At 39.0% G+C, this 15,911-nt stretch overlaps 1 protein-coding gene across 6 annotated transcripts in view; it reads right to left on the bottom strand.

The window, feature by feature from the left end:
- Arp5 (Actin-related protein 5) overlaps positions 1-15,911 on the bottom strand; it is a 45,524-nt gene that overhangs the window by 10,817 nt on the left and 18,796 nt on the right. For all 6 annotated transcript variants that reach the window (XM_070084120.1, XM_070084117.1, XM_070084118.1 and 3 more), the window contains exons 8-10: positions 13,893-14,023; positions 6,968-7,106; positions 5,562-5,717 (exon numbers count right to left, since the gene is read on the bottom strand). In XM_070084120.1, coding sequence (XP_069940221.1) covers positions 5,562-5,717; positions 6,968-7,106; positions 13,893-14,023 — 426 coding nt within the window. The remainder of the gene's footprint in view (positions 1-5,561; positions 5,718-6,967; positions 7,107-13,892; positions 14,024-15,911) is intronic.

Below are 15,911 nucleotides of genomic sequence, written 5' to 3' on the forward strand. Positions count from 1 at the left end.
ACTGTGAGGGGTTTTTGCAGGTCTTTTGATTTAAATTTGGCTATGATATATTCTCCATGTTCATCCCTTGTGCAAGATTTATTGATACATTCGAGTTCATTTGAATAGTATATAGCTGTTCCTCCCCCTTGCTGGTCTGTTCTACAGTTGTGTATGGCCATGTAGCCAGGAATGGTATAGAAATCTGTAATATCAGGCTTAAGCCAAGTTTCTGTGAGTGTGATGATTGATATATTGGAATGAAGGGAACTGAGTAATTCTGTGAGGTCATCATAATGTTTGCCCAAGGATCTGACATTGTAGTTAAAGATGGTTATGTTATTGTTTGCACTGAGTAATGTCTTTGCTTGGTCTGCTGTGTAGTAATTACAGTTACTGGTTGATTCATGTAATTCATTTTGTAAAAAGTTTACATCAGGATCTATGTCTGTAATCATAGGATGAGAGTAATTTTACAAACTAGATTTTCTGAGTAAAATTATACAAGATTTATACTGAATCTACAACTAGACTTATGACTAAGACACTGCGATTAATCTAAAAACGTGTAAAAATTTGAAAGAAAAAGGGATTATTACAGAATTGATAATTCAGTTATACACTTAAGGATCTAATAGCACCTTAATTATTTTAACAAGTGAGTTTATGAACTACAATAGATATTTACAGTTAAAATAAAGGAGCTAATGGATATAATAGTAAAAGAATGTATTAAAAGCAAAATCAGTAGCACAAGGACAATAGAAGCATCAGGGAAGAAAGAGGTGAAGGTTTATAAACTAAAAGAGGAGGCAGTTAGGGTAAGATATAAACAGCTATTGGAGGATAGATGGGCTAATGAGAGCATAGGCAATGGGGTTGAAGAGGTATGGGGTAGGTTTAAAAATGTAGTGTTAGAGTGTTCAGCAGAAGTTTGTGGTTACAGGAAAGTGGGTGCGGGAGGGAAGAGGAGAGATTGGTGGAATGATGATGTAAAGAGAGTAGTAAGGGAGAAAAAGTTAGCATATGAGAAGTTTTTACAAAGTAGAAGTGATGCAAGGAGGGAAGAGCATATGGAGAAAAAGAGAAAGGTTAAGAGAGTGGTAAAGCAATGTAAAAAGAGAGCAAATGAGAGAGTGGGTGAGATGTTATCAACAAATTTTGTTGGAAATAAGAAAAAGTTTTGGAGTGAGATTAACAAGTTAAGGAAGCCTAGAAAACAAATGGATTTGTCAGTTAAAAATAGGAGAGGAGAATTATCAAATGGAGAGTTAGAGGTATTGGGAAGATGGAGGGAGTATTTTGAGGAACTGTTTAATGTTGATGAAGATAGGGAAGCTGTGATTTTGTGTATAGGGCAAGAAGAAATAACATCTTGTAGGAGTGAGGAAGAGCCAGTTGTGAGTGTGGGGGAAGTTCGTGAGGCAGTAGGTAAAATGAAAGGGGGTAAGGCAGCTGGGATTGATGGGATAAGGATAGAAATGTTAAAAGCAGGTGGGGATATAGTTTTGGAATGGTTGGTGCTATTATTTAATAAATGTATGGAAGAGGGTAAGGTACCTAGGGATTGGCAGAGAGCATGCATAGTTCCTTTGTATAAAGACAAAGGGGACAAAAGAGAGTGCAAAAATTATAGGGGGATAAGTCTGTTGAGTTCTAGGTAGTAGGTTGGTAGACAGCAACCGCCCAGGGAGGTACTACCGTCCTGCCAAGTGAGTGTAAAACGAAAGCCTGTAATTGTTTTACATGATGGTAGGATTGCTGGTGTCTTTTGTCTGTCTCATAAATATGCAAGATTACAGGTAAGTCTTGCTACTTCTACTTACACTTAGGTCACACTAAACATACATGTACAAGCATATATATACACACCCCTCTGGGTTTTCTTCTATTTTCTTTCTAATTCTTGTTCTTGTTTATTTCCTCTTATCTCCATGGGGAAGTGGAACAGAATTCTTCCTCTGTAAGCCATGCGTGTTGTAAGAGGCGACTAAAATGCCGGGAGCAAGGGGCTAGTAACCCCTTCTCCTGTATATATTACTAAATTTAAAAGGAGAAACTTCAGTTTTTTCTTTTGGGCCACCCCACCTCAGTGGGATACGGCTGGTACGTTGAAAGAAGAAGAAGTCTGTTGAGTTCTAGGTAGTAGGTTGGTAGACAGCAACCGCCCAGGGAGGTACTACCGTCCTGCCAAGTGAGTGTAAAACGAAAGCCTGTAATTCTTGTACATGATGGTAGGATTGCTGGTGTCCCTTTTTCTGTCTCATAAACATGCAAGGTTTCAGGTACATCTTGCTACTTCTACTTACACTTAGGTCACACTACACATACATGTATAAGCATATATATACATACCCCTCTGAGTTTTCTTCTATTTTCTTTCTAGTTCTTGTTCTTGTTTATTTCCTCTTATCTCCATGGGGAAGTGGAACAGAATTCTGCCTCCGTAAGCCATGTGTGTCGTAAGAGGTGACTAAAATGCCGGGAGCAAGGGGCTAGTAACCCCTTCTCCTGTATATATTACTAAATTTAAAAGGAGAAACTTTCGTTTTTCCTTTTGGGCCACCCCGCCTCGGTGGGATACGGCTGGTACGTTGAAAGAAGAAGAAAGTCTGTTGAGTATACCTGGTAAAGTGTATGGTAAAGTTATTATTGAAAGAATTAAGAGTAAGACGGAGAATAGGATAGCAGATGAACAGGGAGGCTTTAGGAAAGGTAGGGGATGTGCGGACCAGGTGTTTACAGTGAAACATATAAGTGAACAGTATTTAGATAAGGCTAAAGAGGTTTTTGTGGCATTTATGGATTTGGAAAAGGTGTATGATAGGGTGGATAGGGGGGCAATGTGGCAGATGTTGCAGGTGTATGGTATAGGAGGTAGGTTACTGAAAGCAGTGAAGAGTTTTTACGAGGATAGTGAGGCTCAAGTTAGAGTATGTACGAAAGAGAGAGATTATTTCCCAGTAAAAGTAGGCCTTAGACAAGGATGTGTGATGTCACCGTGGTTGTTTAATATATTCATAGAAGGGGTTGTAAGAGAAGTAAATGCGAGGGTCTTGGCAAGAGGCGTGGAGTTAAAAGATAAAGAATCACACATAAAGTGGGAGTTGTCACAGTTGCTCTTTGCTGATGACACTGTGCTCTTGGGAGATTCTGAAGAGAAGTTGCAGAGGTTGGTGGATGAATTTGGTAGGGTATGTAAAAGAAGAAAATTCAAAGTGAATACAGGAAAGAGTAAGGTTATGAGGATATCAGACAGGAGGGAGAGAGTATGGAGGAGGTGAACGTATTCAGATATTTGGGAGTGGACGTGTCAGCGGATGGGTCTATGAAAGATGAGGTGAATCATAGAACTGATGAGGGGAAAAGGGTGAGTGGTGCACTTAGGAGTCTGTGGAGACAAAGAACTTTGTCCTTGGAGGCAAAGAGGGGAATATATGAGAGTATAGTTTTACCAACGCTCTTATATGGGTGTGAAGCATGGGTGATGAATGTTGCAGCGAGGAGAAGGCTGGAGGCAGTGGAGATGTCATGTCTGAGGGCAATGTGTGGTGTGAATATAATGCAGAGAATTCGTAGTTTGGAAGTTAGGAGGAGGTGCGGGATTGCCAAAACTGTTGTCCAGAGGGCTGAGGAAGGGTTGTTGAGGTGGTTCGGACATGTAGAGAGAAGGGAGCGAAACAGAATGACTTCAAGAGTGTATCAGTCTGTAGCGGAAGGAAGGCGGGGTAGGGGTCGGCCTAGGAAAGGTTGGAGGGAGGGGGTAAAGGAGGTTTAGTGTACGAGGTGCTTGGACTTCCAGCGGGCATGCGTGAGCGTGTTTGATAGGAGTGAACGGAGACAAATGGTTTTTAATACTTGACGTGCTGTTGGAGTGTGAGCAAAGTAACATTTATGAAGGGATTCAGGAAAACCGGCAGGCCGGACTTGAGTCCTGGAGATGGGAAGTACAGTGCCTGCACTCTGAAGGAGGGGTGTTAATGTTGCAGTTTAAAAACTGTAGTGTAAAACACCCTTCTGGTAAGACAGTGATGGAGTGAATGATGGTAAAAAGTTTTCTTTTTCGGGCCACCCTGCCTTGGTGGGAATAGGCCAGTGTGTTAATAATAAAAATAATAATAAAAATTTATCTTAACCTGATACTCAGGATGTCATAAGGATAAAACTGAAAGATTGTTGAATCTGGGAAAAATACTATGTTTGCAGGGAAGATTTTATTACAATGTTTTGTCCATTACTGAATCTCCCATCTCATTGCAAATCTACATCCTTACTCCACACACTGTGTGGAGAATGAAGGGAAAACAGAAATGAGTTTGGATGAATTTAACTCTCACCACTCACCAATCAAAGTCTCATGTGCCTAATCTATTCCCTATAATTGGATAAAAAGAACTTTATATACAACACACGAGACCTAATACTAAATGGTGAACAAACAACTTCTAGAACAAGAGATTTACTTGAGGATAATTTTTTAACACATTAGCCATTTCCCACCAAGGCCGAGTGATATGTTACCATAAAAGCACATTATTCAGATGTCAAAAACACTATTCCTACTTTCAAATACGTGTGAGAAAGAAAAATTTCATAGGATTTTATTGTACAGAGATCTTCTTTAGATATTTTTTTCAAGTGCATTTCAATGTTTCAGTGAGAAAATCACCATCATCAGGAAAGATTTACAGAATATGAGATTACAGTGTACTAGCCAAGATAAATATATTGCAAGGTCATTTTCCAGAAATGTTTCCTGATGATGGTGACTGATTTGTCACTGAAACATTGAGATACACTTGAATAAATGTCTGAAGAAGAATTCTAGTTTCTCCCACCTTATATTATATTCTTATATTATATTTCTTCAAGCTCAATTATCTTTTCATTTATGTTACAGTGTTTGCTCTCTATAAATGAAAAACTCTGAAATTAACTGCCCAATGGACATACCTTTATACCTCTGATATACCTTTGATGAGTTTCGAGTCTTTCTACCCCCAGAGCCCGGCCATGGGCCAGGCTCATCTGGTGTTTGTCTGGAACAGGCACAGCAACAGAAGTTTTCAGACAACACAAGAAAAACCTCTCGCTCTCACTAATTAATCACCAGGAATAACTGAAGGCAAACCAATAGGATGCATGATGGTGGCAAAATTGCAACCTGATCAATATTATCCATTTCCAACAAGGATTAGGTATTCTTGTGAGTTAAGTGTACTAAAGCTCTCTCAATGGAAGTCTTGTATACAGCCTCTCCTCACTTAACGACGAAGTTCCGTTCCTAAGACCACGTCAGTAAACGAATTTGTCACTAAGTGAGGAGCATGTTATAATGGTAGTGGGTTTGTGTCAACCATCTTTGATATTGTTTTAATATCACCTTTGCATCATTTATAACATTTCTGGTATATTTTTAAATGTTTATACAGCAGTGTACTGTATATTGTAATAAAGACAACAGAAGATATCAGCTCTAATATACATTATTTAGGTATGCATACTGGTCAGAGAGATCATTGTAAGTCAGAGTTGTTGGTAAACAAGTACGTCACTAAGTGAGGAAAGGCTGTATTTCTGACCTGTTCTGTTGAGAGCTGAATCTGGTAATTCTCAGCAAGTGAAGTGGGTTTACTGGCAGTGGTGTCACCTAAGAACTCAGGACTGTGTTGTCGTAAGGCGGACTCCAGCTCCTGTAGCTTTTCGTTTTCTTCTTCACTGTCTGATCCTCCACCTTCCTAGGAAGGTACATACACATATTAACAACATTTTACTTCCTGTTTGTTTTTTCTTAAAATACTCTAAAACATAAATTGCATAATTTTTCCTGAAGAGCAGAAGTTCTGATATAATGATAATGGAATTTCCCCCCCCTTCATTTTATATAACTGTCATTTAACTAGTTAATTCCACCATTAACTTAACAAATACCATGCATGTGCCACTCAATGCTTCATTTCAATAAATACTGTTGCAAATGCTTGATAGAAAGAAAAAAAATGACAACAGCATTTGTTTCACAAATACTGTTGTCATCTTTTTCTTGGGATGTCAGAGTTATAGGAGAAAAAGTACTGCAAAAATAACATTAATATGATTACCTATTTGATAGTGTTTCTTAAGAAGTGTCATGAAAAAAAGGGGTAACAATAACAGCATAAATACCAAATAACCCACACATAGAAGAATAAAACTTATGACATCGTTTTGGTCCAACTTGGACCACTAACTAGTCACACTAGTTAATTAACTAGTCACACTAGTAGATTCTCTTATGTGCAGGTTATTTGTATATTGTTCTAGTTACAGTATTGTGCCTTTTTATTATTTAAATCCCATCTTAAAATTGATGCAACATAAAAAAAAAAGCATAACATTTAAAAAAAACATAAAATATTACAAATGCCTTTTGACACATCAAAGAAAATTGCAGTCAAAACAACACAGTGGACGAATCATTACAAACTTCAGAGCCACAAACTGTATTACTTATTTCCTTTATCACTTGTGGCTAGTGTTACATCACTTTATTCTACCTTTAGTCCTTATCTTTGCCAGCTTAAATGGATTGCATGTTGTGATAATCTTCCCACAACTCTGATGGCACCTAGTTTACTTCCAGAAGTTTTCAGTCTTTTGTACACTCACCTTGTCCAGTGGTTACATCATGTGTCCCCTTACTGAATGACATAGCTTGAAACTTACACTGCTCCACCTTCACAATTCGTACTTTCACAACAGTATACTAGTAAAATTTGGATTTATGCAGAGGGGGGGAAACAAAATAATGAACTGATATTAGACTGGTTACATGTAGTGCTCAGAATGAGAGCAAATGTAGATAGGAAGGAAAGCTTGAGATGATCCTTCCACTGTGTAGTGGTCTGGTTGCCAATTTTCTTTAATTTGTATTTAACAATAAAAAGAAGGAAAATATAAAACATAATAAATTTTATAAGCATCTGCAGTAATTCATAATTATCCAAACCTTGTTAATAGCCTTATATACATCCCAGTCTTCATCCCTCATACCAAAGTTGTCATCTTTCTTCTCTCGTCTAGCAAGTTGTGAAATAATGCGCATTCTCTCTTGTGAGGCTGCTGTGCGTCTCTTAGCCATTTCCTGTCTAGGATACAAACATCCATAATAAGTTAAATAAGATTTCAAATGCCAATAAAATGCTACATTAACAAATAAATGATTGGTTCAGTATTGAGGCTAAATTTAAAAAGATAAACAGTAAACATTCTTATACAGCAACACTGCAATATTGCACAAATGCAATTCAAAAAGTGCATTCAAAATTGCATAGCATAAATAAAAAAAGAAAAATTACTGGTAAGTAACGTGTGAGATTTGGGTAATACCCTCCGTAGATATTCACACCACTCACTGGGCCACAACTGATGCGTCCATTCTCCAGTCTCCAACCATTCTTGGTAAGCAAGAGCAACTCATGTCCACTAAACAGTGTTTTTGTTACCCAATTAATGTTTTCCACCCTATCTGTAACTTATAAATACAGTGGACCCCAGGTTTAAGATATTATTTCATTCCGGAAGTATGTTCAGGTGCCGGTACTGAACGAATTTGTTCCCATAAGGAATATTGTGAATTATATTAGTCCATTTCAGACCCCCAAACATACACGTACAAACACACTTACATAAATACACTTACATAATTGGACGCATTGGGAGCTGATCGTAAAGCGGGGGTCCACTGTATACTTAAATTATATAAAACACCTGCATACAGGAAAATGTTAGAAGAGAATGTATTAATATCCAGAATCCTCAAAAGTTCAGTATCGTAAATTATCGTAATTGCACTAATTACACGTTTCCTTTCTTTTAACAGTAATGTATCTATTCCTTGTAGGTAGTAGGTTGGTAGACAGCAGCTGCCCAGGGAGGTACTACTGTCCTGCCAAGTGAGTGTAAAATGAGAGTCTGTAATTGTTTTACATGATGGTAGAATTGCTGGTGTCCCTTTTTCTGTCTCATAAACATGCAAGATTTCAGGTACATCTTGCTACTTCTACTTACACTTAGGTCACACTACACATACATGTACAAACATGTATATACATACCCCTCTGGGTTTTATTCTATTTTCTTTCTAGTTCTCGTTCTTGTTTATTTCCTCTTATCTCCATGGGGAAGTGGAACAGAATTCTTCCTCCGTAAGCCATGCGTGTCGTAAGAGGCAACAAAATGCTGGGAGCAAGGGGCTAGTAACCCCTTCTCCTGTATATATTACTAAATTTAAAAGGAGAAACTTTTGTTTTTCCTTTTGGGCCACCCCACCTCAGTGGGATACGGATGGTGCGTTGAAAGAAAGTATCTATTCTAGCTTTTTTTTTTTTTTAACAAGTCGGCCGTCTCCCACCGGGGCAGGGTGACCCAAAAAGAAAGAAAATCCCCAAAAATAAAATACTTTCATCATCATTCAACACTTTCACTTCACTCACACATAATCACTGTTTTTGCAGAGGTGCCCAGAACACAACAGTTTAGAAGCATATAGGCTGGTAGACAGCAACCACCCAGGGGGGGGGGGTACTACCGTCCTGCCAAGTGAGTGTGAAACGAAAGCCTGTAACTGTTTTACATGATGGTAGGATTGCTGGTGTCTTTTGTCTGTCTCATAAATATGCAAGACTGCAGGTACGTCTTGCTACTTCTACTTACACTTAGGTCACACTACACATACATGTACATGTTTATTTATACACACTCATCTGAGTTTTCTTTGATTTTATCTTAATAGTTCTTGGTCTTATTACTTTTCCTTTTATATCCATGGGGAAGTGGAATAAGAATCTTTCCTCCGTAAGCCATGCGTGTTGTAAAAGTCAACTAAAATGCCGGGAACAATGGGCTAGTAACCCCTAATCCTGTAATAATTACTAAAAAGAAGAAGAAAATTGTCAAAATATTCTAGCTGTATTCCTACTATTATTGAAAATGTTGGTGACTGACAATAAAGAGTTAATTTTTTTTTTTTCAACAAGTCGGCCGTCTCCCACCTAGGCAGGGTGACCCAAAAAGAAAGAAAATCCCCAAAACGAAAATACTTTCATCACCATTCAACACTCACCTCACTCATACATAATCACTGTTTTTGCAGAGGTGCCCAGATACAACAGTTTAGAGGCATATATAAAGATACAATATAAAAAGTGACCTGAAATAATTACAATTTCAGGGACCCAATTATATAAATACTGTCCTATTACACATCCCACCAAACTGCCAATATCCCAAACCCCTCCTTTAAGGTGCAGGCATTTTACTTCCCATTTCCAGAACTCAAGTCCCGGCTATATAAAAATAATTGGTTTCCCTGAATCCCTTCACTAAATATTACCCTACTCACACTCCAACAGCTCGTCAGGTCCTAAAAACTATTCATCTCCATTCACTCCTATCTCACATGCTCATCCACGCTTCCTGGAAGTCCAAGCCCCTCGCCCACAAAACCTCTTTTACTCCCTCCCTCCAACCCTTTTGAGGACGACCCCTACCCCGCCTTCCTTCTCCTACAGATTTATACGCTCTCCATGTCATTCTACTTTGATCCATTCTCTCTAAATGACCAAACCACCTCAACAACCCCTCTTCAGCCCTCCTACTAATATTTTACTAACTCCACACCTTCTTCTAATTTCCACACTTCGAATTCTCGGCATAATATTTACACCAAACACTGCCCTTAGACAGGACATCTCCACTGCCTCTAACCACCTCCTCACTGCAGCATTTACAACCCAAGCTTCACACCCATATAAGAGTGTTGGTACCACTATACTTTCATACATTCCCTTCTTTGCCTCTATTGATAACGTTTTTTGTCTCCACATATACCTCAATGCACCACTCACCTTTTTTCCCTCATCAATTCTATGGTTAACCTCATCCTTCATAAACCCATCCGCTGACACTTCAACTCCCAAATATCTGAAAACATTCACTTCTTCCATACTCTAAATCATTTGATACCCTCATCACCTTACTCTTATCTATATTCACTTTCAACTTTCTACCTTTACACACCCTCCCAAACTCGTCCACTAACCTTTGCAACTTTTCTTTAGAATCACCCATAAGCACAGTATCACCAAAAAAGTAAAATACAGTAGCATAGTCATCATTGTGTTTTGAGCCCCATCAGATTTAATATGATTCAATTAGATCCAGTATGTGGAATTATGTATTAGGGTACAGCATAGCAAAAATCTGTATGAATTCTCAGTCTTTACAAATGTCACACTGTACTTATTCTCATATACTTGTAATCATAATTTAATTTTAAGGCTGCATAATGCTTTCCTTAATATGGGGCTTTCTATATCGTAGTTATAAACACGCTAAGATAACAGGGATATCTTGCTACTCCTACTTACACTTTGGTCACACTTCACAGACACGCACATGCATATATATATATACATACATCTAGGTTTTTCTCCTTTTTCTAAATAGCTCTTGTTCTTTTTTATTTCTTCTATTGTCCATGGGGAAGTGGAAAAGAATCTTTCCTCCGTAAGCCATGCGTGTCGTATGAGGCGACTAAAATGCCGGGAGCAATGGGCTAGTAACCCCTTCTCCTGTATACAATTACTAAAAAAGAGAAGAGGAAAAACTTTATAAAACTGGGTTGCTTAAATGTGCGTGGATGTAGTGCGGATGACAAGAAACAGATGATTGCTGATGTTATGAATGAAAAGAAGTTGGATGTCCTGGCCCTAAGCGAAACAAAGCTGAAGGGGGTAGGAGAGTTTCAGTGGGGGCAAATAAATGGGATTAAATCTGGAGTATCTGAGAGAGTTAGAGCAAAGGAAGGGGTAGCAGTAATGTTAAATGATCAGTTATGGAGGGAGAAAAGAGAATATGAATGTGTAAATTCAAGAATTATGTGGATTAAAGTAAAGGTTGGATGCGAGAAGTGGGTCATAATAAGCGTGTATGCACCTGGAGAAGAGAGGAATGCAGAGGAGAGAGAGAGATTTTGGGAGATGTTAAGTGAATGTATAGGAGCCTTTGAACCAAGTGAGAGAGTAATTGTGGTAGGGGACTTGAATGCTAAAGTAGGAGAAACTTTTAGAGAGGGTGTGGTAGGTAAGTTTGGGGTGCCAGGTGTAAATGATAATGGGAGCCCTTTGATTGAACTTTGTATAGAAAGGGGTTTAGTTATAGGTAATACATATTTTAAGAAAAAGAGGATAAATAAGTATACACGATATGATGTAGGGCGAAATGACAGTAGTTTGTTGGATTATGTATTGGTAGATAAAAGACTGTTGAGTAGACTTCAGGATGTACATGTTTATAGAGGGGCCACAGATATATCAGATCACTTTCTAGTTGTAGCTACACTGAGAGTAAAAGGTAGATGGGATACAAGGAGAATAGAAGCATCAGGGAAGAGAGAGGTGAAGGTTTATAAACTAAAAGAGGAGGCAGTTAGGGTAAGATATAAACAGCTATTGGAGGATAGATGGGCTAATGAGAGCATAGGCAATGGGGTCGAAGAGGTATGGGGTAGGTTTAAAAATGTAGTGTTAGAGTGTTCAGCAGAAGTTTGTGGTTACAGGAAAGTGGGTGCAGGAGGGAAGAGGAGCGATTGGTGGAATGATGATGTAAAGAGAGTAGTAAGGGAGAAAAAGTTAGCATATGAGAAGTTTTTACAAAGTAGAAGTGATGCAAGGAGGGAAGAGTATATGGAGAAAAAGAGAGAAGTTAAGAGAGTGGTGAAGCAATGTAAAAAGAGAGCAAATGAGAGAGTGGGTGAGATGTTATCAACAAATTTTGTTGAAAATAAGAAAAAGTTTTGGAGTGAGATTAACAAGTTAAGAAAGCCTAGAGAACAAATGGATTTGTCAGTTAAAAATAGGAGAGGAGAGTTATTAAATGGAGAGTTAGAGGTATTGGGAAGATGGAAGGAATATTTTGAGGAATTGTTAAATGTTGATGAAGATAGGGAAGCTGTGATTTCGTGTATAGGGCAAGGAGGAATAACATCTTGTAGGAGTGAGGAAGAGCCAGTTGTGAGTGTGGGGGAAGTTCGTGAGGCAGTAGGTAAAATGAAAGGGGGTAAGGCAGCCGGGATTGATGGGATAAAGATAGAAATGTTAAAAGCAGGTGGGGATATAGTTTTGGAGTGGTTGGTGCAATTATTTAATAAATGTATGGAAGAGGGTAAGGTACCTAGGGATTGGCAGAGAGCATGCATAGTTCCTTTGTATAAAGGCAAAGGGGATAAAAGAGAGTGCAAAAATTATAGGGGGATAAGTCTGTTGAGTGTACCTGGTAAAGTGTATGGTAGAGTTATAATTGAAAGAATTAAGAGTAAGACGGAGAATAGGATAGCAGATGAACAAGGAGGCTTTAGGAAAGGTAGGGGGTGTGTGGACCAGGTGTTTACAGTGAAACATATAAGTGAACAGTATTTAGATAAGGCTAAAGAGGTCTTTGTGGCATTTATGGATTTGGAAAAGGCGTATGACAGGGTGGATAGGGGGGCAATGTGGCAGATGTTGCAAGTGTATGGTGTAGGAGGTAGGTTACTGAAAGCAGTGAAGAGTTTTTACGAGGATAGTGAGGCTCAAGTTAGAGTATGTAGGAAAGAGGGAAAATTTTTCCCAGTAAAAGTAGGCCTTAGACAAGGATGTGTGATGTCACCGTGGTTGTTTAATATATTTATAGATGGGGTTGTAAGAGAAGTAAATGCGAGGGTCTTGGCAAGAGGCGTGGAGTTAAAAGATAAAGAATCACACACAAAGTGGGAGTTGTCACAGCTGCTCTTTGCTGATGACACTGTGCTCTTGGGAGATTCTGAAGAGAAGTTGCAGAGATTGGTGGATGAATTTGGTAGGGTGTGCAAAAGAAGAAAATTAAAGGTGAATACAGGAAAGAGTAAGGTTATGAGGATAACAAAAAGATTAGGTGATGAAAGATTGAATATCAGATTGGAGGGAGAGAGTATGGAGGAGGTGAACGTATTCAGATATTTGGGAGTGGACGTGTCAGCGGATGGGTCTATGAAAGATGAGGTGAATCATAGAATTGATGAGGGAAAAAGAGTGAGTGGTGCACTTAGGAGTCTGTGGAGACAAAGAACTTTGTCCTTGGAGGCAAAGAGGGGAATGTATGAGAGTATAGTTTTACCAACGCTCTTATATGGGTGTGAAGCGTGGGTGATGAATGTTGCAGCGAGGAGAAGGCTGGAGGCAGTGGAGATGTCATGTCTGAGGGCAATGTGTGGTGTGAATATAATGCAGAGAATTCGTAGTTTGGAAGTTAGGAGGAGGTGCGGGATTACCAAAACTGTTGTCCAGAGGGCTGAGGAAGGGTTGTTGAGGTGGTTCGGACATGTAGAGAGAATGGAGCGAAACAGAATGACTTCAAGAGTGTATCAGTCTGTAGTGGAAGGAAGGCGGGGTAGGGGTCGGCCTAGGAAGGGTTGGAGGGAGGGGGTAAAGGAGGTTTTGTGTGCGAGGGGCTTGGACTTCCAGCAGGCATGCGTGAGCGTGTTTGATAGGAGTGAATGGAGACAAATGGTTTTTAATACTTGACGTGCTGTTGGAGTGTGAGCAAAGTAACATTTATGAAGGGATTCAGGGAAACCGGCAGGCCGGACTTGAGTCCTGGAGATGGGAAGTACAGTGCCTGCACTCTGAAGGAGGGGTGTTAATGTTGCAGTTTAAAAACTGTAGTGTAAAGCACCCTTCTGGCAAGACAGTGATGGAGTGAACGATGGTGAAAGTTTTTCTTTTTCGGGCCACCCTGCCTTGGTGGGAATCGGCCGGTGTGATAATAAATAAAAAATAAATATATTAATCACCTTAATTGTATAATATACTGTATTCCACTTTATAAAGTTTGCTTGTTTGTACACTGTAACTTACCTTTTGTGTCTCCTGGCTGCCCGGCGTGCCTGAATGTCCCTCCACTGCTGTTTTACTTCCTCAACCCATTGCTCTAGGTCAGCCTTCTTCTTAGGGCTTATGTCTTCACACACTCTCTTTGGTTTGGGTTCCTAAAACAAGACATTTTATAATTTGAAACTGGTAAACTAGATTTTATAGCTTTTCCAATATTTGTAACATCCATGGTATTCTTTGATAAACATGAGCATTTATTTATGAAGCTTACACTGCCAGAATTATAAATAAGACCTGTTTTATTCACTTAAGATTTGTATCACAAAAGTTGTAGGTTCCATTTCTATCCCACTAGTTAGAATGAGAAACGGCTTTAAAGACCCAATAAGGGCCTCACAATGAAGGTTATTCATAATTTCAGAGAGATACCATCTTATGAAGAAAGCTAACAGATTATTTTTAACTAGTCAGCATTCTTCTAGAGCTCCGAGACCTCCAAATTTCGAGGAAAAGCATATAAATCTATAGGGGAAGGAAGGCGGGGTAGGGGTCGTCCTCAAAAGGGTTGGAGAGAGGGGGTAAAGGAGGTTTTGTGGGCAAGGGGCTTGGACTTCCAGCAAGTGTGCGTGAGCGTGTTAGATAGGAGTGAATGGAGACGAATGGTACTTGGGACCTGACGATCTGTTGGAGTGTGAGCAGGGTAATATTTAGTGAAGGGATTCAGGGAAACCGGTTATTTTCATATAGTCGGACTTGAGTCCTGGAAATGGGAAGTACAATGCCTGCACTTTAAAGGAGGGGTTTGGGATATTGGCAGTTTGGAGGGATATGTTGTGTATCTTTATATGTGTATGCTTCTAAACTGTTGTATTCTGAGCACCTCTGCAAAAACAGTGATAATGTGCGAGTGTGGTGAAAGTGTTGAATGATGATGAAAGTATTTTCTTTTTGGGGATTTTCTTTCTTTTTTGGGTCACCCTGCCTCGGTGGGAGACGGCCGACTTGTTGAAAAAAAAAAAAAAAAAAATTTTAAAAGGAGAATTTTGGTCAAGATCACAGATTTTGTGCTTATAGACAAAATGCAAAACTTGAAATTTGCCATTTACAATTCTGTAAGGTTTAATTAGAATGGTTTGAACATAAGAACATAAGGATGGAAGGAACACTGCAACAGGCCTACTAGCCTATGCGAGGCAGCTCCAATTCTCCCACCGGCTTAAGCCAATGCCTTGACCTAGTGAGGTCAGACATGTCACTTAAGGGAGGAGCAGTGCATCTGACCTAGTAGCACAAGGTAGTCAGGTCCAACTCACATCCACCCACACCCACTCGTGTATTTATCCAACTTATTTTTAAAACTACACAACGTCTTAGCGTCTATGACGGTACTCGGGAGTTTGTTCCACTCATCTACAACTCTATTACCAAACTTTCCCATATCCTTCATGAATCTGAATTTTTCCAATTTAAAGCCACTGTTGCGAGTCCTGTCTATGTTAGATATTTTTAGCACACTATTTACATCCCCTTTACTAATTCCTGTTTTCCACTTATACACCTCAATCATATAGCCCCCTAATTCTACATCTGTCTAGAGAGTACAGGTTCAGGGCCCTCAGTCTATCCTCATAGGGAAGATTTCTGACATGGGATCAACTTTGTCATTCTTCTTTGTACGTTTTCCAGTGCATTTATATCCATTCTGTAATATGGTGACCAAAACTGTGCAGCATAATCTAAATGAGGCCTAACCAAAGATATATAGAGTTGAAGAACAACCTGAGAACTTCTATTATTTATACTTCTTGCTATGAAGCCAAGGATTCTGTTAGCTTTATTGCAAACACTAATGCACTGTTGTCTTGGTTTTAGATTACTACTAACCAGAACTCCTAAATCCTTTTCCCAATCTATAATGTTAAGATTTACATTATTTACTTTATATGTGGCATGGTTATTTTAGAATGTTATGCCATAATATACTTTAGAATGTTATGCCATGTTATACTTGAAGTTTTTTTGTTCATCCCATGCAATCTCAAG

The sequence above is a fragment of the Cherax quadricarinatus genome, chromosome 11 (genome assembly GCF_038502225.1).
Source record: "Cherax quadricarinatus isolate ZL_2023a chromosome 11, ASM3850222v1, whole genome shotgun sequence".
NCBI classification, from domain to species: Eukaryota; Metazoa; Arthropoda; class Malacostraca; order Decapoda; family Parastacidae; genus Cherax; species Cherax quadricarinatus.